This window comes from Artemia sp. Qi Xiang Cuo, chromosome 9, assembly GCF_049724085.1.
Source record: "Artemia sp. Qi Xiang Cuo chromosome 9, ASM4972408v1, whole genome shotgun sequence".
Taxonomy (NCBI): domain Eukaryota; kingdom Metazoa; phylum Arthropoda; class Branchiopoda; order Anostraca; family Artemiidae; genus Artemia; species Artemia sp. Qi Xiang Cuo.
Window position 1 is genome coordinate 38,461,503 of NC_142802.1, and position 23,370 is coordinate 38,484,872.

The window sequence follows — 23,370 nt, forward strand, 5'->3', positions numbered from 1 at the left end:
CTGACTGTTTGCATCGATTAATTGGAAACTTCCATAACCACATATATCATTAAAATTAAGAAAAATCGGGGATTCGTTTCTTAATACAAAATATCCACATGAACAGTTACGTAGTTTTTGGTAATAGCGGGCGTTTAATTTAAAAAAAGGAGATGTGGTTATAAGTCAGCAAAAACAAGCCAAAAGCATGTAGCTGCAAATAGCTCTAGAAGGTATAAATTTCCTTTGAATTTTTAACCGTCTTTGGTCTTTGGGAATGAATATGTTGTTAGCGATTGAACTTTTATGAATAAAAAGGCTGATAAATTCAACTAATTAGTTTACGTTCAACATGGCAGCATTTACAAAAATACGGTATTGCTCTAAAAACTTCATAATTTTGAAAGAACCAAACAAAAATCTTTGAATTGAGGTTTTAAAGTTAGATTAGATCTAAGATGGGTCGAGGGGGTAAAAAAAATGTTCCTATTTTGATATCCTTGGTAATTTTAGTCTTACAGATAAAACGTAACAGAGTAAGATCATAATCATGAATCTCTACAATAAACTAATACAAAAAAATTGATGAAATATTTCCGATGCGCACTTTCTTTTTCGTTCATGGCTTTTAGAAAAATTTATTCTAGTATTCCCTTATTACAGTTTAGTTTCTCAGTGAAGCTGTTTGATAAGCCAGCTATGTGCGAAGCTTATTCTTATTTTGAAGCACAAATAAGCTCTTGTGGCAATTGTTTGCTTTGTTGACTGATGCAGTAAATGCTGCTTAAAAAAAAAATTCAAGGATGAGCCACAGCAAGCAAGCAAGAAACATGCGGCCAAATTTTAATTTCTCCTGAAAATTATTTTTGTTGTAAGGAAAAACCTTTTGTATTATTTAAATTACATGCTCGTTTAACTAAAATGATTTAATTCAAAAGCATTAATTAGTTTCCTTTAAGTAATATAATACTAAAATGCTAGTAAAATGGAGTTAAATACCTCTTAAATTACTACTAGGATTAAAAAAGACATGCAATCTTAACGGGCTGTTTGTGAAAAAAGTGATGCGTATAAATTAAATATATCAAAAGCCGTATCTCCACTTTAAAGGACGATGCATTAGATACGTAGCAAATGCCCCATGTTCTGCATATAACATACATAAGAGATATAAAACAGAAAGGAAAGAGAAGAGAGACAAACAGAGAGAGAGAGAGAGAGAGGGAAACAGGGAAACAGTGGAGAGATTGAGAGAGAAAAAAAGATATAGAGAGGGGGAAGGTGGTTAGCACCTCCTTTCACGGCTATTTTGTAGTAGCTTGATTATTCTTCTTGACTCTTTTATAATGAAAGAGAGGCGTTTAGACTTTTAATCAATGCGTTACGAGGCATAAACTTTACATGAGATTTTAGATAGGTTTGCCCTACCAGTCAAGGTTTGAATAAACTGGTTAAAGCGTCATTTACATAATATTATGGCCTTTACTCTGTAGGAGGTTTCATTGATAAAGGCTTAATAAATGTACAAACACCTAAAATAATCCGACTTAAACAGTTTAAAACTAAGACATATAAGGGCAGTAGTCTACTTTTTCTGTTTTATAAATCATTTTTTACTTAAAAACTTGTTTTGAAAATGCTTGTTGTCCCTTTCATTTTCTCCCTTGGCTCGTTTTTATTAAGCAATTTGTGTGTAACTAAACCCTCGTGTAACCGAGCTCTATGTAAACAAACACACGTTTAACTGAACCCTCATGCAACTGAGCCCCCATTTAACACAACCCCTGTGCAACTCAACCCCATCTAACTGAGCCCTTGTTAATCGGAGCCCCTGTACAATTCGCCCCCATTTAGCTGAACCCTGGTTCAACTGACCCCAAGTTTGTCAACGTCCGTTAATCTTAACCCTCATGCAACTCACTCCCCATTTAAATCCAGCCCTTTTTGACTCAACTCAACCCAAGGCCCAAGAAAACATTAGAACTAGCGTTTATTAGAAGCCCAAAATTCGCCTCTCCCTCTGTTCACTATTTCTAGTTTGTGTTACCACAAATTACGCACATGTGCAGTTTTGCTTTTTACTTCTATCAGCCCATGGCTTTGTCTAAAAGCAGTCATTTTTATTCTATTAAACATGAATCTACAAAAAAACTTTACAAAACAGAGACCTTAATGAGGGTTAAGTTGCATAGGGTTCAGTTCATGGGGTTGAGCTGAATGGGGGCAGAGTTGCCCGTTGGTTGCATTGCACGTGAATTCACTTAAAAGGGGCTGAGTTGCACAAGGGATCAGTTAAACTGGAGTCAAGTTGGAAGAGGGTTAACTGGCACGGAGTTCAGTTAAACGAGGATTCTATTGCACGGGGGTTGAGTTGCATGAGGGTTCAGGTGACAGGAGTTGAGTTGAACAGGGTGCTGTTTCAAGAGGGTTCAGTTACACGAGAGTTAAGTTCCACGGGGTTTGAAAAACACAGGGGTTCAGTTGAACGAGGATTCTATTGCACGGGGGTTGAGTTGCATGAGGGTTCAGGTAAAAGGAGTTGAGTTGAACAACTCCTTTCAAAAATTATTCTTGCTGTTTCAAGAGGGTTCAGTTAGACTAAAGTTAAGTTCCACGGGGGTTGAACAAAACGGGGCTTCAGTTGAACGAGGATCCAGTTGCAATGGAACCTTGAATAGTTACGTGTGGGGAAAGAATTTCAAGTAACAAATTTAAAAATGCCTCCTAAGCAGATTAATGAAGTGGGGATATGGCATTCCGATGAAATGATATAAAAAATTGGCCAAACAAGGGTTGCAACTATTCTAACGAAAATTTAAAGTAAGGAAGAAAAAAGTTATACCTTGAGCACCTATCCAGAAGGAGAGTGAAAGAAAAATGGAATGTTAAGATAAAAGAATACTCAGATAAAAAAAAAAGAAGGACACAAACTTGTGAAAGGAAGCTCAGATGGCACATTCCCTAAGATAATACCATAATTTAAACGTACAGGAAATTTCTAGCGAAAAAGAAATAACGGCAAGTAAATATACACTGAAATCCAGCACTGCACATCCAGAATTTATATCTAACCCCACCATGCAAAATATAAAATTGGGCCTGCAACGTCCCTAATAAATAATAAAAACGATTGAAGTTTCGTTTAAATATCCCTATTCAGACAATTGGTATACTTGGCATAAAAAAAAAAGTATTCTCTGATATATTTAAACAGCAATTTATTTCAAAATAAATTTCCGGATTTTCTGGTATTGTCCGTATTTTTATTCTGCAACTGAAGAACTAGAAAAAAAAACAATGACACGGAAACTGTTGGGGCCAAATAAAATAAAGATTGTTTCAATTCACAGACAAATTTTGCATTAAGAAAACTCCCATTAGAAAAAAAATTTACCTATCTCAATATTTTTCACTTGTAAGCACTCAGATTCAGGAAAAAATACACTTAAAAATTGCGATGAAAACTAGAAGAAAAAGAATGGTGTCTTGCTTCAGGTTCCGTCGTCTTTTTCTTATAAAAAAAAATGTGTAATGGAATCCAGAGTCATGAATTGGGAGCGTTGAACAAGATTTAGAAAGATGCAGAAATTGACCCCAGCGATTATTGTTTGCATCATCATTTTCTCCCTTTTTTTTAACAATAGTATAAGTATTACTCTAACGCACGTGAAAAAAAAAATATCAAGATTATTTAGTAACAGCGAATACTTATAAATACATGCCTTAACACAAATGAATATCAGAAGAATTTTTATTTCACTAATTTAAGTGTAAGTGGGTTTTTATTGTCCCTTTTCTCTCAATTGGCTTTAATGTACTTGAATTAACAAGCTGCGTCTCTTTAGCTGGACTAAGATTACTTAATGATATTGTGACCAGTTTTATTTGTATTTAGGCAATTTATGATACTTTTAATGATATTTAATTCGGGGTCATATTTATACAAAGTTTTGAGAGCACGAGAGCGTATATTTAGGCACTTTCACTTTGAAAGGATTAATAATTATAAAATCAAGACGTAGCCTACTGTTTGGATTTTATGATCCTTTCCTATCAGAAAAATTTGGTTCTTTGTTTTAAACAGTCTTTTTCAAATAGGTGGGATAAGAAAAACCATAAAATTGATCTTGTTTTATTCATTTTCCCCGGTATATTTAAGTGAACTGAAAAACATATGGCCTATGATTTTCAAGTTTTTGTCCCTTGATTTAACGTCGTTATAGAAGCATTTACGAAGAAAACTAAAAAGTTAAGGACAGAAGGATTTAAGTATTGCATGTGTAACCAATTTATTGAATCACGGAACAGTTGTTACATAATTTTAAGCTGTTAAGCTGGTATTGTCTTCCTTAGGCTTTGAATAACATCTCATTCACCTTAATATTTTTAATCATACTTTCAATGGTCACTTTTGTTTTTTATAAGAAAATTACTTTGAACATATTGATAGTTTAAAATATAGCATAATTGATAGATTCAATTTTACTGTAGGCCTATATGAGGTCCTTACGTGTTATAGCGACCACACTTTGTTCTTGATCTGTAATGGAACCGGTTTTCTGTGTCCACTCGAAGATATTCAGCTTAGCCAAGGGCGAGATACATGGTAATTATGCAGGTATATTTTAGTTAAATATTTAATATATAGAGGTGGATAGGTTAGATTGGGTATTTAATATAATGCGGTCTAGGTGGCCCGCATTCCATAATTCTCTATTGTATTTTCCATAATTTTGTTACTAAGGTATTATATTTTCATCCTTTTTTGGTATATTTCATTAGGATTAACTTAACTTTACTTCTTTGGTGTGGTCACTATAAGACGTAAGTCCCAAATATGATTATATTAAACATGAATATAGGGGAGTTCTTGCGATATTGAGTCAACATGTTTCTATTTGTCAAATTTTTTTTATTCACCTTATTAGTTTCCGAAGCAATGTCACTAAGCAATATCCAGGTCCTTGGGATTTCATAATATAATATCCCGGTTTAATTAGAAACGAGAATTAAATTGTTACTGAAATAATAATCTACATATGTACAATATAAAGTAACTGTATAGGATTCAATTCTAAATACTTTCCAGAATTACCCCCAGACATTCCTTCACGAGCCAAAAAGAGTGTGTGAACACTCTACCCTAAAGTAATAAATTTTATTCAACTGAAAGTAAGAAGCAACCTTAAAACTTAAAACGAACAGAAATTATTGCATAGATGAGGGGAGCTGCCTCCTCCTTGACTCCCCGCTCTTTACGCTAAAGTTTCTTTATGACTTTAAAAACCTTCTTATTGTAAGTAGTGATAGGTCAATCTGAGAGAGCGGACAGTCCCCCCCCCCGCCATACAACAAGACAGGTACTGTGTTAATCTAAGATATCAGACAGATAGAAATCACCATGCTTTATGTTGTAATCAGAATCAGCGTACCATGAAAATTCGTGCTACAAAGCTTTTGGTGTTAAATATCATGTTTCTGTTAAAAGTCATGGCTGTTTTCATGGTATGGTGATTCTTTTCCTGGTATGAAGTTATAGGCATGGTTTTTTTTATGTTTGACCTTGAACACGGGAATAAAAACTCTGACGATGAGTTATTTGAACTGTTATGGATATTTTAATATTAAACGTGATTCTTCAATATGGTATGATTATAGGCGTTGACAGAAACGAAAATGGTAAACCATCTGAGGGAATGCTAACTCCTATTCAGAGATACATTTTTTTTTTATTTGGGCGATTCTGAACTGTGTTCGGAGAAATACACAACTACCATTTGAACAGTGTTGTAAGGTCCCCTACCCCAACCCCAAGGACCCCCTCCCCCAACTTTATGCCCCTCCCCCTCAACTCCTGCCCCCGTCCACTCACCCCCTCCCCAACCCCCTGATAACCCCCGCCCCTCCCCAAACCCCTGCTAACCCCCCCCTTTCTCTAACCCCCTCCCTCCGACCCCCAACCCCCTCCCCACTTTTTTTTTCTTTTAACATGATGTATTTCTTCAATTTCTTTTAAAAATTGTTATCTGTGTAAAAATAATGTTAAAATAGACAGTGAAATCACAGGCAAAATGAAAAGGGCATTTGCAGACAGTATCGTCAATGAATATAAAGATGAATTGATGGAAAGTTCTTTTGCTCAAGGAGTTGATGGGGGAAACATTCCAGTGAAACCTTTTGCTTTAACTGGAGGCTATGATATTTGTGAGCGATGCATGGGGTCAAGAAGCTATAGTCAAAACTAGATTAATATTCATCTGCAATCACCACGATATACCTCTCAACCATTACTGTCACAAGAAGAACATACCGCTCTTGAATACGAGGATGTTAGACCAAAAACGTTTTTATTCATAGATATTAATAAAGTGTAATATACTATGTGTCATTATTGGAATAAAAAAAAGTTCCTTTACAACAAGTTGTTGTTTCGTTTATTTGTTAGGGGCACATTTTTTAGACACTGGAACGCATTTTTCTTAACGTCATTACATTGATATCTTTGAAATAAGAAATAAAATGGAATGTTTATGCTGATCATTATTTTTTTTTTTCATCAATTAGAACAGAATATTTTTTGTGCGCTAGTTTGCTAGCAGTTTCATGAGGAGAAAAATCAGTTTGAATGTTTCACGAAGAGAAAAACCAAAATGAACTTTGGAACATCTAAAGAATGAAACAGAGACAAGGTAAACCACGACAAAACACTATTGAAATATTCCAACTCTTGCATTTCAACGCAAAAATCCAAAATGAACTTTGAAACATCTTCAGAATGTAACAGTGACATTGTAAACCATGACAAAACAATACTGAAATATTTCAACTCTTACATTTGAAAGAAAAAAAGTCCAAAATGAACTTTAAAACATCCTCAGAATTCAACAGTTACAAGGTAAACGCCAACAAAACACTGCTGAAATTTTTCACTTAGATAACTGAAATGAAAAAAAAAATTCAAAATGGAATCCGTAACATCAATAAAAAATAGCTGAGAGGATCTTATCAATAACAAACCGCGACTGAAATAATCCAACTCTTACAATTCAACGAAAAAAAAAACAACCAAAATGAGCTTTGAAACATCAAGAAAGTTTAACAGTGACAAAGTAAACCATGACAGAACACTACTGAAATATTCCAACTCTTCCATTTCAACGAAAAAAATCCAAAATGAATTTGAAACATCTTCAGAATGTAACAGTGGTATAAACCATGACAAGACACTACTGAAATATTCCAACTCTTACACTTCAACGAAAAAAAAAATCAAAAATGAACTTTGAAACATCAAGAGAATGTAAAAGTGACAAGGTAAAGCACGAAGAAACACTACTGAAATATTCCAACTCTTACATTTCAACGAAAAAAAAAAATATAAAATTAAATTTGAAACATCTTCAGAATGACACACACAAACAAAAAAAAACAAATAAACACACAAACAAACACACACAAACACACACACAAACACACAAACACACACACAAACACACACACACACAAACACACACAAACAGACACACACAGACAAAAACACACGCACACAAACACACACACAAACGCACACACACACAAACACACACAAAAACAAACACACACAAAAAGAAAAAAAAACAACAACACACACACACAAACACACACACAAAAACACACACACACAAACACACACACTAACACAATCACAAAAAAAACAACAAACAAACAAAAACACACAAAAACACACAAAAAAACGCAAACAAAAACAGACACACAAACACTCATAAACAAACAAACACGAAGACAAACACAAACACACACACACAAACACACACACACACACAAACACACAAACACAAACACACACACAAACACACACACACACACACACACAAACACACAAACACAAACACACACACACACACACACACACAAAAAAACCCAAACACACATAAATAAACAAAAAAACACTAACACACACAAACACAGAAAAACTCAAACACACACAAACAAAAACACACACACACACACACACAAACACCACGACAAAACACTACTGAAATATTCCAACTCTTATATTTCAATGAAAAAAAATTCCAAATGAACTTTGAAACATCAAGAGAGTTTAACAGTGACAAGTTAAACAATGACAAATCACTAAGGAAATATTCCAATTCTTGCATTTAAATTAAAAACATCCAAAATGAACTTCAAATCATCTTAATAATGTAACGGTGACTAGGTAAACCACGACAAAAGAATATTTAAACTCTTACAGTATTCCAACTATTGCAGTTCAGTGAAAAAAAATCCAAAATTAACTTTGAAACATCTTCAGAATGTAATAGCGAAACGGTAAACCACGACAAAGCACTACTGAAAGAATTCAGCTCTTACATTTCAACGAATAAAGGTCCAAAATGAACTTTGAAACATCTTCAGAATGTAACAGTGACAATGTAAACCACGACAAAACACTACTGAAATATTCCAACTCTTACATTTCAACGAAAAGAAAATCCAAAATGAACTTTGAAACATCAAGAGAATGTAACAGTGACAAGGTAAACCACAATAAAACACTACTGAAATAATCCACCTCTTACACTTCAAGGAGAAAAAATCGAAAATAAACTTTGAAACATCAAGAGAATGTAACAGTGACAAGGTAAACCATGACAAAACACTACTGAAATATTCCAACTCTTACATTTCAACAAAAAATAAATAAAACGAACTTTGAAACTTCTTCAGAATGTCACACAAAAACACAAACACACAAACACACACACACAAACACACACACACACAAAAACACACACAAAAAAACACACCCACACAAACAAACACACACAAACACACACACACACAAAATCACACAAACAAACCCAAACACACACACAAACAAACAAACACACACACAAACAAACACAAAAACAAAAACACAAACACAAACACACACACACACACAAAAACACACAAACAAAAACAAACAAACAAACACACACTCAAACACACACACACACAAACACACACACAAACAAACAAACAAACACACACACAAACAAAAACACACACAAACACACAAACAACACACACACACAAACACACACACACACACAAACACACACACACACAAACACGCACACACAAACACACACACACACACAAACACACACACACAAACTTACACACACACAAACATTCAAGAGTTGGGATATTTAAATAGTGTTTTGTCGTGGTTTACCTTGTCTCTGTTTCATTCTTAAGAAGTTTCAAAGTTCATTTTGGATTTTTTGTTCATTGAAATATAAGAGTTGGAATATTTCAGTAGTGTTTCGTCGTGGTGTGTGTTTGTTTTTGGTTTTTTGTGTTTTTTATTTTGTTTGTGATTGTTTTTGTGTGTTTGTTTTTTTTTTTGTGTTTTTTTGTTTTTTTGTTTGTTTTTGTTTGTGTGTGTGTGTGTATGTGTGTGTGTGTGTGTTTGTTTTTTTGTGTGTGTGTTTGTGTGTGTGTGAATGTGTGTTTGTGTGTGTGTGTTTGTGTGTGTTTGTGTTTGTGTGTTTGTGTGTGTTTTTGTGTTTGTGTGTGTTTGTGTGTGAGTTTTTGCGTTTGTGTTTTTTTTTTTTTGTTTGTGTGTGTGTGTGTGTGTGTGTTTTTGTGTGTGTGTGTTTTTTTTTGTTTTTGTGTTTGTGTGTGTGTGTGTATGTGTGTGTGTGTTTTTGTGTTTTTTTGTTTTTTTTTTATTGTGTGTGTGTGTGTGTTTTTGTGTGTGTGTGTTTTTGTGTGTGTGTGTTTTTTTGTGTGTGTGTTTTTGTGTGTGTGTTTGTGTGTGTGTGTTTTTGTGTGTGACATTCTGAAGATGTTTAAAAGTTCATTTTAGATTTTTTTTCGTTGAAATGTAAGAGTTGGAATATTTCAGTAGTGTTTTGTCGTGGTTTACCTTGTCACTGTTACATTCTCTTGATGTTTCAAAGATCATTTTTGATTTTACATTCTCTTGATGTTTCAAAGTTCATTTTGGATTTTTTTTTTCGTTGAAATGTAAGAGTTGGAATACTTCAGTAGTGTTTTCTCGTGGTTTACCATGTCACTGTTACATTCTGAAGATGTTTAAAAGTTCATTTTAGATTTATTTCATTGAAATGTAAGAGTTAGTATATTTCAGTAGTGTTTTGTCATGGTTTACCGTTTCACTGTTACATTCTGAAGATGTTTCAAAATTCATTTTGGATTTTTTTCGTTCAAATGCAAGAGTTGGAGTATTTCATTAGTGTTTTGTCGTGGTTTACCTAGTCTCTGTTTCATTATTAAGATGTTTCAAAGTTCATTTTGGATGTTTTTCGTTGAAATGTAAGAGTTGGAATATTTCAGTAGTGTTCTGTCATGGTTTACCTTTTCACTGTTAAACTCTCTTGATGTTTCAAAGTTCATTTTGGATTTTTTTTAATTGAAATATAAGAGTTGGAATCTTTCAGTAGTGTTTTTTCGTGGTTTACCTTGTCACTGTTACATTATCTTGATGTTTCAAAGTTCAATTTGGATTTTTTTTTCTTCGTTGAAATGTAAGATTTGGAATATTTCAGGGGTGTTCTGACATGGTTTACCTTGTCACTGTTAAACTCTCTTGATGTTTCAAAGTTCATTTTGGATTTATTTTTCATTGAAATTTAAGAGTTGGAATCTTTCAGTAGTGTTAGTTCATTTTGGATTTTTTTCGTTGAAATGCAAGAGTTGGAATATTTCAATAGTGTTTTGTCGTGGTTTACCTTGTCTCTGTTTCATTCTTAAGATGTTTCAAAGTTCATTTTGGTTTTTTCTCTTCGTGAAACATTTAAACTGATTTTTCTCCTCATGAAACTACTAGCAAACTAGCGCACAAAAAATATTCTGTTCTACTTGATAAAAAAAATAACAATAACCAGCGTGCACATTCCATTTTATTTCTTATTTCAAAGATATCAATGTAATGACGTTAAGAAAAATGCGTTCCATTGTCTAAAATGTGTGCCCCTAACAAATAAACGAAACAACAACTTGTTGTAAAGGAACTTTTTTTTATTCCAATAATGACACATAGTATATTACACCTTATTAATATCTATGAATAAAAACGTTTTTGGTCTAACATCCTCGTATTCAAGAGCGGTATGTTCTTCTTATGACAGTAATGGTTGGGAGGTATATCATGCTGATTGCAGGTGAATATTAATCTAGTTTTGACTATAGCTTTCTGACCCCATGTATCGCTCACAAATCTCATAGCCTCCAGTTAAAGCAGAAGGTTTCACTGGAATGTTTCCCCATCAACTCCTTGAACAAAAGAACTTTCCATCAATTCATCTTTATGTTCATTGATGATACTGTCTGCAAATGCCCTTTTTATTTTGCCTGTGATTTCACTGTCTATCTTAACATTATTTTTACACAGATAACAATTTAAAAAAAATTGAAAATTTATATCATGTAAAAAAAGTGGGAGGTGGGGGTGGGGTTGGGGTTGGGGGTCGGAGGGAGGGGTTAGAGGGGGTGGTGGTGGTTAGCAGGGGGTAGAGGAGGGACGGGGGGATGGTTGGCAGGGGGTTGGGGAGGGGGGGGGGTAGGTGCAGGAGTTGGGGGGGAGGGGCAAAAAGTTGGGGAAAGGGGGTCCTTGGGGTTAGGGTAGGGGACCTTACAACACTGTTCAAATGGTAGTTGTGTATCATACCGAACACAGCTGAGAATCGCCCAAATAAAAAAAAAATATGTATCTCTGAATAGGAGTTAGCAATCCCTCAGATGGTTTACCATTTTCGTTTCTGTCAACACCTATAATCATACCATAATGAAGAATCATGTTTAACATAAAAACATCCATAACAGTTCGAATAACTCATCGTCAGAGTTTTTATACCCGTGTTCAAGGTCAAACATATAAAAAAAACACGCCTAACGCATTGCCATAGAATTTTGTAATTCATACCAGAAAAAGAATCACCATACCATGAAAACAGCCCTGACTTTTAACAGAAAACGTGATAGTTAACACCAAAAGCTTTGTAGCACGAATTTTCATGGTACGCTGATTCTGATTACAACATAAAAACCAAGCAAAGACATGACTTTTTAAGGCATGGTGATTTCTATCTGTCTGATACCTTAGATTAACACAGTACCTGTCTTGTTGTATGGCGGGGGGGACTGTCCGCTCTCTTAGATTGACCTATCACTACTATTGTAATTTAATCATCCTTGTGTTTCAGCAGTCGTTCTTAAGGCATTGGGACAAAACGTCAAGACTTAGCGTAAAGAGCGAGGACTTTGAGGAAGGGACAGCTCCCCTCACATTCAGAATAATCTCTGTTTGTTTTAAGTTTTGTTTTGCTCCTTACCGTAAGTTGAAATAACTTCTTTTTGAAAAATGTAATTTCTGGGTGTTTTTCAAATCATAAGAAATCCAACGAAGATATGATGTGAGGCAATAATTGTATGTATTAAATTGTATGTGTGATTGTACATTGACAGGTAGCATCTCGCTTTTTCATTATTTCTGTTTAAGTAGAATTTCTCCTTTCCAAATGTGAATTTTGTACATTTGGAGTCAGCATAAAAAGCTGATTTGTATAATGTATTAATTTTTATTAAAATTTCAAATTTTAGGGTTTCGGTTACTATTGGCCCGAGGAACAGTTTGACTCAAACCTTAAGCACTCATCATGAGATAATCAGTAGCTTCAAAACTGAAATTAGCTTTTGGCTAAATATTCCAGAATGATATACGCTACACCTTAAATAGCTAAGTACAAGATATTTAAATTTCGAGATTATTACTAGTTTTTTCATTAGTAGATTTCATTTTATAAATGAAATAATATTGACCATGCAGTATTATATTATCAAATTCACCTTGCGTATCACCCTGAAAAAATTATACACTTGGCTAAATAATTTTGCTTTCATCAAATAAATTTATAGAAGCAAAGTAAGCAAACCTCTGTCAGAGAAAGTATGAAGTCTAAGATAAATCATAGCAATATCTTTATTATGTTTTATATTAATTTACAATCTTGAACATACAATGTTATGTATGAATTTATTTTCTTCAAAGTCTTGGGCAGAAGGAAAACTGAATAACATGATCCAATTCATACTAGAAAAAAACCTAGCAAGGTTTTCATGACTTTTTTTACCCCACATTTCTCGTTTTGATCTATGGTGGCAATTGACAGGTTAATAACAATGATTAGCTACAAAATTCCTCTTGGGAGTTACTTACAAGCTCCGAAACAAGAGGGATCGATTTTCTCCGAGGTCGAATGTCCGGCATACTGTCGATATTGCTGTAAAAGGGGTTGTCTCCGCCAATAACTCTGAAAAAGAACACAAACAAATAAGAAATTCAACTAGTACAATAAAGACTCTTCGAATTAGATTGTGCTGGAAAAAAAGTTTCAATAATGAAACTATGAAAACCATCCATAATCAAACAGTTCGTGGTAACGAACTGTAAGTAAGGAGCTACCCGACTCAATAGTAACCAAAACTCTAAAAAACGGAAATTTGATACCAATGGATATATCAAAAGAATTAGTTTTTTATGGTAACATCAAATATATAAATTTAATTAACTTTAGTCTTACCTATTAAAGGTTACGATCCTGAGAAAAATTTCCTCTGTTTAGAAAAAAAGAGGAAAACACCCCCTAAAAGTCAAGTGATCACACTATCACTCTATCAGATTCAGCGTATTAGAGAACACTACTCTATGGGTTTCAAGCTCCTATCTGCAAAATGTGGAATTTTGTATTTTTTGTCAGAAAAAATTTTTTTGTCAGAAAAGCTATAGTGCCCTTTTTAAGTGACCAAACAAATTGAAGGGCAACGAGGCCCCCTCCCCCGCCCCTTTTTACCCAAAATCATCCGATCAAAATTTTTACATAGCCATTTTGTTTTAATAGTCAAATGGCCCAATAACTATGCCTTTGGGTATAACATGATCTCCCCCCCCCCCAAGCCCCCGGGGAATGGCTGTTAAGTTACAAAATTTGTCCAGTGTTTACACATAGTATTTGTTATTGGAATGCATGCATATATTTTCGGGTGGGGGCGGGGGGTTTGTCTGCTGTTTTTTTCCAAGGGGAATTTTCCAGGGGGAGGGAAGTTTCCAGGGAGTAAACTTGTCAGGGGAAATTATACACTGCGGGAATTTGCCAGAATTATTGTACAAAATTCTTTTTATATGTCTTGCTTTCTCTTTTCCGTCTCGATTTTACGCACGGAGTGGTTAAGAGTAATTGTCCAGGGCAAATTTTCAACGGGATTGAATTGTCTAGAGGATATTTCCGTGGGAGGTGTTTTCTCCGTGGAAGTTGGGCGAGAATTTCTGGCCTTATTTAAAAAACGATCAGAAATTAAATAAAAAAAACAAGTTTTTTCAACTGAAAGTTAGAAGCAACATTAAAACTTAAAACGAACAGAAATTACTACGTACACGAAGGGAGTTGCCCCCACCCCTCCTCAACACCTCGCTCTTTACGATAAAATTTAAGTTTTTTCCCAATTCTTTAAGAAGGACTGCTCAAACACAAGAGCCGTTTAATTGGAACAATAAGACGTTTTTTTTAAAAGTACTAAAAAACTTTAGCGTAAAGGAGGGGGGCAACCCCCTTCATATACGTATTTCTGTTCGTTTGAAGTTTTAATGTTGCTCCCACACCCAAACTCTTGTTTGTAGAGATTTTTGTTTGTAGAGATTCGTTTTAAGCTTGATTTGCACATTCAATTCAAGCATTACTCGCTTTAAGATTTATTTATTCATCTATATTATTACTTGTTGTATGTTTTTTTGGCTATATCTGTTTATTTAATTTCTGTTCGTTTTGGGTTTCATTTATTCTTTAATAGTAATTTTCGGTCGTTTTGAGTTTGAATTTTGTTTGTATCTGCTGATCTTAAGTTTAAAATGTCTTTTCTTTGAAAAACTTCTTTTTCGGAAAGTTTTTTTTAATATTTTTTTTTCGATTTTGATTGCAAAAGGTTTTTGGAAATTCCTTATTTCAGAATCAAACTTTTTTTTCAATCAAATGTTCATCGAAGTATCAAAACTAGTATCAAAGAAACAATATCAAAGTAAAAAAAAAAACAAAGTAAAGAAAGTATCAAAGTCAACAAGGTATTGAAGTAACAATAAGTAACTTGCATAATTTACAGCCCTTGCACTCAAGGCTGTACCCAGAGGGGGGGGATTGTCCCCCCCCCCCGTCATATTGGTTTGTCTGGTAAACATGTAACAAAAATGGATATAAACAAACTTTGTATGCGTTTTTTGACGTTTTTTTTGTAAAACCACGCCCGAAAAACAATCTTTGAGTAAAACTTCCTCCGAGAAAAAATCCTTGGTACGGCCTTGCTTGCACTGTAAATCAAAGTTGCCACGTAAATCACTAAAACCAAGCATTGAAGTAAACAAAGTTTCAAAGTAACAATAAGCAAGTTCCGTAACTCAGAGCCATTTCCCCGGGGTTGGGATGGGGGGTTCAACCCCGGAAGCATAGTTATTTGGCCTTTGTATTTTTTGAAAAAATTGGCAATCTAAAAATTCTGACCGGATGCCCTTTGAAAAAGTGGGGCGTAGGCTAGTTGCCCATTGATCACTTTTCAAACAGTTCGTGGTAACAGACTGTAAGTAAGGAGCGACCGGGCTCAATAGTAACCGAAACTCTATAAAAAGGAATTTTGATACCAATAGATACATAAGAAAAATCACATTTTAATGCTTATTTCAAACATATAAGGTTCATCAAGTTTGGTCCTACCCATCAAAATTTACGTGCCTGAGAAAATTTGCCTGATTTTCGAAAAAAGGGGGACACAGCCCCTATAAGCTATAGAATCTTAATAAAAATCACAAAATCAGATTCAGCGTATCAGAGAACCCTACTGTTGAAGTTTCAAGCTCCTATCTGAAAAAAATGTGGAATTGTGTATTTTTTGCCAGAAGAAAGATCACGAATGCGTGTTTATTTGCTTTTTTTTTGTGTTCCCAGGGATGATCGTATCGACCCAACGGTCCTAGAATATCGCGGGAGGGCTCATTAAAACGGAAATTAAAAGTTCTAGTGCCCTTTTTAAGGGACCAATAAATGGAGGGCAACTAGGCCCCTCCGTCGCTCATTACTTTTCCCAACGTCACCCGATCAAAATTTTGAGATAGCCATTTTGTTCAACATGGTCGAAAATATAGTAAATATGTCTCTTAGGGTAATGTAATCCCCCTAAGTCCCCAGGGGGAGGGCTGAAAGTTATGAACTTTACCCAATTTTTACATTTAGTATTGGTTATTGGGAACTATACAGACGTTTTCAGGGGGATTTCTTCTGCTAGTGGGTGGGGGGGTGGGTGGGTCGGGGGTCATGTGGGAGGATGATCTTTCCATGAGGAAGCTTTCATGGGATAAGGGACTTTGCTATGAAGGGGGCATCGGATTTCCCAGCACTATTTAAAAACGACCAGAAATTAAATAAAAAAAAAGTTTTTCAACTGAAAGTAAGGAGCAGCATCAAAACTTAAAACGAACAGAAATCATTACGTATACGATTGGGTTTGCCCCCTAGTCAATATCTCGCTTTTTAAGCCAAAGATTTTTTAGTACTTTCACAAGAGCTAGTTATTCTAATTAACGGCCTTTGTGGTTAAGGGGTCATTTTTAAAGAATTGGAACGAAATTCAAACTTTAGCGTAAAGAGCGAGGTATTGACTAGGGGGCTGACCCCCTAATATACGTAATAAAAATATATGAGTATATGAGTTCGTTACGTATGTTAATTCGTAAGTTACGTATATTTATTACTAATAAAAACGTTCGTAAATAAAATCAAACAACTTTCGAGAAAGCCATTTAACCAAATAAAAGTAAAATTAGTATGCAAAAAAAAAATTTAGCGTGAAGAGCGAGGCGTTTAGGAGGGGAAAGTTCCTTTCATATACGGAATAATTTCTGTTCGTTTTAAGTTTTAATGTCGCTCCTTACTTTCAGTTAAAAAAACTTGTTTTTTTTTGTTTGATGACTCTTAAAAAAGAACTAGAAATTTCAATGTCCGATCAAATGAGCCCCCTCCAAAATTAATACAACCACCCCTTTCACAAAAACCTAATATTCCAATAATAGGCAACTTACATAAGTTACAATCCTTGCCCCGGGGGCTATGGAGGATTTCTTAGCCCCTAGGTTACAGTAATTTGAATTTTGGACTATTTTGAACGAAATGGCTATTTAAAATTTTTTATAACATAAATTTAGAAAAAAAGTCAAGGGGGCGGGTTTTATTCTAAGGGGTGGGTGGGTTCGGCTGTGCACAACCTTCCCGTGGGGGTCCTGTTTCACTAATCTTAGTGCACTAGTAAAAAAACAATAAAACATCGAAACCTTATTGCCTTTATGAGCTTTAGTTTTCTATTGTCTAAAACTTAGTAACAGAAAAATATTAATTTAAAAATCTAAAATAACTTTACACAAGAGATAACAATTCACATGCAGCTTATAGAGCTATTCTTCCATTTGCGCTGCAAATGGGAGGATATTAGGGGGTCGGGCTTAATGCTAGAGGGTGGACGGGGCTAGCTTTGCACAACCTTCTCGTGGTGGCCCTGTTTTCACTAATCTTAGTGCACAACTAAAAAACAACAAAACATCAAAACCTTATGGCCTTTATGACCTTTAGTTTTCTATTTTCTAAAACATAATAACAGAAAAAAATAATAAAAAAATGACTTTACATAAGAGTTAACCACTCACAAGCAGTAGGGGTCAGATTTAGTGCTAGGGGGTGCTTCATTTGAGTCCCCTCCAAAGTTTATACGACCACCTCTTCCATAAAAAACTTATGTACCCCCTCAGCATAAGTTACAGCCCTTCTCCCGTGTTCTTGGGGGAGGCGATAATGTTGACCCCGAAGTTTTTGTTATCTGATGGTTGGAATATTAAGAACAAACAAGCAATCTCAAAATTTTGATCGGATCCATTTGGGAAAAACAGGTGTGTCTGTGTGTGTGAGGGGGGGGGGGGGTAGATGCCCCTCCGATACCTTTTGACTCATATAAGGGTAACTAGAACTTTCGATTTCAAATCAAATGAGCCACTTCTGAAGTTTATACGACCTCTTCTTACATATGAACCTTATATGCCCCGGGGCATAGCTTAAAACACTTGCCCTGAGCACTGGGGGTTTGTGTCAACCTCGGGAATTTTATTATCTGATGTTTGAGCTATTTTTAACAAAATGGTTCTCTCAAAATTTTAATCGGATGGGTTTGGGGAAATAGCGCGTGGGGGGGGGGGGGCTATTTGCTCTTCGTTCTCTTTTGACTCCATAGAAGTGAGCTACAACTTTCAAATTTCAATAAAATGTGCCCTCTCTGAAGTTTATACGAGTATCCCTTCTATAAGAACAATATATTCCCCCAGGGCATAACTTACAATGCCTGTCCCGGGTCCTGGGGGGTTGTGCCGACCCCGGAGTTTTGATATTTGATGTTTGAACTTTTTTTTAAATTGATCATCTCAAAAGTTTGATTGGCTGGGTTTGGGGAAAAAGGTGCGGGGGGAGGGGATAGTTGCCTCCGATCTCTTTTGAGTCTGAAAAGGTGAACTAGAACTTTTAATTTCCAATCAAATGAGCCCTCTCTGAAGTTTATACGCGCATACATTCTATAAGAACCATATTTGCCCCCAGGGGATAACTTACAACGCCTAACCCCAGGCCCAGGGGGGGCGGGGGTTGTGTCGACACCGGAGTTTTCGTTATCTGACCTTTGAACTATTTTTAACAAAATGGTCATTTGAAAAATTCTATCAGATGGGTTTGGGGAAAAAAGGCGTGGAGGGGGAGGGGCTAGTTGCCCTCCGATTACTTGTTACTCTTAAAAAGTCAACTAGAGCTTTCAATTTCCAATGAAATGACCTCTACTTGAAGCTTATACGAACATCCCTTCCATAAAAACCATATATGCCCCCAGAACATAATTTACAACCTCTGCCCCCGGGCCCTGGGGGGTTGTGTCAACACCGAAGTTATTATTATCTGATGTTTCAACTATGTTTTAAAAAATTCCTATCTCAAAATTTATTTGGATGGATTTAGTGAAAAAAGGGCGGGGGGGGGGGGCTAGTTGCTCTTGGATCTCTTTTGACTCTTAAAAACCAAACTAGAACTTTCAATTTCCAACCAAATGAGCCATTTTTGAAGCTTATACGACAATCCCTTCCGTAGGAACCATATATGCCCCCAGGGTATAACTTACAACGACTGCCCCTGGGCTCTGGGGGGTTGTGTCGACACCAGAGTTTTTGTTATCTGACCTTTTCATTATTTAAAAAAAAATAGCTATATAAAAATTTTGGCTGATACATTTGGGATAAAAGGACGTGGAGGGGGGGGGGGGCTAGGTGCCCTCCGATCTCTTTTGACTCCGATCGTGTCGACATAGGAAATTTTGTTATCTGACCCTTGAACTATTTTTAACAAAATAGCTATCTAAAAACATTATCTGATGCATTTGTGGGGAAAAGGGTGTTGGGGGAGGGGGAGGCTAGAAGGCCTCGGATCACTTTTGACTCTTAAAAAGTGAACTACAACTTTCTATTTCCAATCAAATGAGCCCTCTTTGTAGTTTATACGAGCATCCCTTCTATAAGAACTCTATATGCTCCCAGGGCATAACTTACAATGACTGGCGCCGGACCAGTGGCGGATCCAGAGAGGGGCGAGGGGGTGTCCCCTCACAGCGTAGTTTAAAGTAGTGTAATTTACTTGATTAACTAAAGTTTGCGTTAATTAAATATGCTCCAAACGCAAGTTAATCGGATCAACCTATTTTGCCCCCCTCTCTAAATTTTTTTTTCGGATCAACTTGTTTTGCACCCCTGGCACCCCTTGTATTGCAAAAAAAATCCTGGATCCGCCCTTGCCCCGGATCCTGGGGGCTGTCTCGACACCAAGGTTTTTGTTATATGACTTGAACTATTTCTTTTAAAAATGTCTATCTCAAAATTGTTATATGATGCATTTGAGGGAAAAGGGCGGGGGAGAGGGCTAGCTGCCCTCCGATCACTTTTGACTCTTAAAAAGTGAACTAGAACTTTCAATTTCCAACTAAATGAGCCATTTTTGAAGCTTATACAATCATCCCTTCCGTAAGAACCATATATGCCTCCAGGGCATAACCTACAAGGACTGCCCCTGGGCCCTGGGGGATTGTGTCGACACTAGAGTTTTTTCTGACCTTTTAACTATTTTTAATAAAATGGCTATCTCAAAATTTTGATCTGATACATTTGGGGGAAAAGGAAGTAGGGTGGCTAGTTGCCCTCAATCTCTTTTGACTCCGACCGTGCCGACACAGAAAATTTGGTTATCTGACCCTTGACCTATTTTTAACAAAATAGCTATCTCAAAATTTTATCTGATGTATTTGTGGGAAAAAGGGCTTTGGGGGAGGGGGAAGGCTAGCAGGCCTCTGATCACATTTGACTCTTAAAAGTGAACTACAACTTTCAATTCCCAATCAAATGAGCCCTCTTTGAAGTTTATACGAGCATCCCTTCCATAAGAACCTTATATGCCCCCAGGGCATAACTTGCAACGCCTGCCCCCAGGCCCTAGGGGGTTGTGTCGACATCGGAGATTTGTTATCTGATGTTTCAACTATGTTTTAAGGAATGTATATCTCAAAATTTATTTGGATGGGCCTGGGAAAAAATAGCGTAGGGGGGGGGCTAGTTGCCCTTAGATCTCTTTTGATTCATAAAAACCAAACTAGAACTTCCAATTTCCAATCAAATGAGCCCTTTTTCAAGCTTATACGAGCATCCCTTCCGTAAGAACCATATAAGCCCCCAGGGCCTTATAACAACTGCCCCCGGGCCCTTGGGGGGTTGTATCGACACCAGAGTTTTTGTTATCTGACCTTTTAACTATTTTCAAAAAAATAGCTATCTCAAAATTTTTATCTGATGCATTTGGGGCAAAGGGGTATGGGGGTGGGGGCGCTAGTTGCCCTCCGATCTCTTTCGACTCTCAAAAGGTGAACAAGAACTTTCAATTTGCAAACAAATTAGCCCTCACTGAAGTATATATGAGCATCCCTTACATAAGAACCACATATGCCACAGGGCATAACTTACAACGCCTGCCCCCGGTCCCTGGGGCGTTGTGTTGACATAGGAAATTTTGTTATCTGACCCTTGAACTATTTTTAACAAAATTGATATCTCAAATATTTTATCTGATGCATTTTTGGATAAAAGGGCGCTGGGTGGAGAGGCTAGCAGCCCCCCAATCCCCGTGGACTCTTAAAGTGAACATCAGTTATGCCCCCAGGGCATAACTTACACTGCTTGCCTCCTTACCCTGGGGGGTTTCGCCGACACCAGAGTTTTTGTTATCTAACCTTTCATCTATTTTTAACAAAATGGCTATCTGAAAATTTCTATTTCATTCATTTTGGGGATAAAACGGAGTGGAGGGGGGGGAGGACAGTTGCCCTCCGATCTCTTTTGACTCCTTAAAAGTGAATTGGAACTGTGAGTGTACAAACAAATGAGCCCTCTCTGAAGTTTATACGAGCATCCCTTCCATAAGAACCATATATACCCCCAGGGCACAACTTACAACGCCTGCCCCCAGGCCTTGAGGGGCTGTGTCGACACAGGAAATTTTGTTATCTGATCATTGAACTATTTTAAAAAAATGGCTATCCCTAATTTTTATCTGATACATTTGGGGGGAAAAGGGCGGGGTAGGGGGAGGGGTTAGCTGCCCTCTGATTATTTTTTACTCTTAAAAAGTGAATTACAACTTTCAATTTCCGATCAAATGAGCCCTCTAAAAAGTTTATACGAGCATCTCTTCCATAGCAACCATATATGCCCCCAGGGCATAACTCACAACGCCTTCCCTCGAGCCCTATGGGGCTGTGTCGACAACTGAGTTTTTTTTTATCTGAAGTTTGAACTATTTTTAACAAAATGTCTATCTCAAAATTTGTATCTGATGCATTTGTGGAAAAAGGGTGGGGGAGGGCTAGCTGCCCTCGTATCACTTTTGACTTATGGAAACTGAACTAGAACTTTCAATTTCCGATAAAATGAGCCCTGTTTGGAGTTTATACGAGCATCCCTTCCATAAGAACGTTTTATGCCCCCAGGGCTTACAACTTACAACGCCCGCCCCTGGGGGGGGGGGGAGGGAGTGTGTGCTGACATCGGAATTTTGTTGTCTGACCTTTGCATTATTTTTAACAAAATGGCTGTCACAAGATCTATATCTGATGCAATTGAGGAAAAAGGGCGTAAGGGGGTGGGCTAATTGCCCTCCGATCTTTATTGTCTCTAAGAAATGAACCAGAACATTTAATTTTCAATAAAATGAGCCCTCTCTGAATGTATTACGATCATCCCTTCTATAAGAATCATATTTGCCCCCAGGGCATAACTTACAACGTCTGCCCCGGGCCCTGAGGGCTTGTGTCGACCTCGGAGTTTTGTTATATGATCTTTGAACTATTCTTAACAAAATGGCAACGTCAAAATTTGTACTGGATGTATTTGGGAAAAAAGGCGTGGGAGGGGGGAGCTAGTTGCCCTCCGATCACTTTGGACTTTTAGAAAGGGCACTAGAACTCTCGATTTCCAATTGAATGAGCCCCCTTTGAAGTTTATACGACGACCCCTTGCATATGAAGTCCTCTAGGAAAAATAATAATAAACATTGGAGCCGTATGGCCGTTACTATAGGCAAGGCTATGGCGTTGCCTCTGATAGTTGCACTGAACCAATAGCTGTAGAAACTAGAAAGAACGCTCACCAAAAAGTTTTATTCCAAAACTCTAGTACAATTCTTAAGAAGCATAAAATATTGTCCCTTAGTAAACTGCCTTCTTGGCAATTTTATAATGCAGAACACGATTTCAGATTAAAAATGCCATATGAAATCACTGATTGTCTTATGAACAATTACCAATTTCCATAGACACATACCCATACGACCGTGTGTTTCTTTCTTTAGCACATTGTCTTGCACTCCATAACTCACTTGTTAAAAACAAATGAAAGCTTAACAGAATGCAACAAATTTAGTGTTTTAATAATGGCTAGAGTATAAAGAAAACTCTTAAAAAATATACTTAAATGAACGCATTCAGTCTGGAACCAGTTCGATAAAGAGTTTATACATTTGAAAATGTTCATTATTTTACATAAAAGTGTGTTAACATCAAGAGTAATAGTTAAGAGCTAGGTAGTACATCTAATATTTACGATGATTTTGATTAGTTATAATTTCAAAAGTAGTTTCTTTTATACATTTATTATCATAGGCAGCGCATTAGCGCTGCCTAGGTAAAGAACGATGTCGGCACAATGTAATATTTTTTTTT

At 36.3% G+C, this 23,370-nt stretch overlaps 1 protein-coding gene across 1 annotated transcript in view; it reads right to left on the reverse strand.

Moving 5' to 3' along the window:
• The window catches only part of LOC148948629 (uncharacterized), a 242,716-nt gene that overhangs the window by 179,059 nt on the left and 40,287 nt on the right, over window positions 1–23,370 (reverse strand). The window contains exon 3 of the mRNA XM_089094981.1: window positions 13,214–13,307. Within this exon, the coding sequence (XP_088951107.1) occupies window positions 13,214–13,307 (94 nt within the window). The remainder of the gene's footprint in view (window positions 1–13,213; window positions 13,308–23,370) is intronic.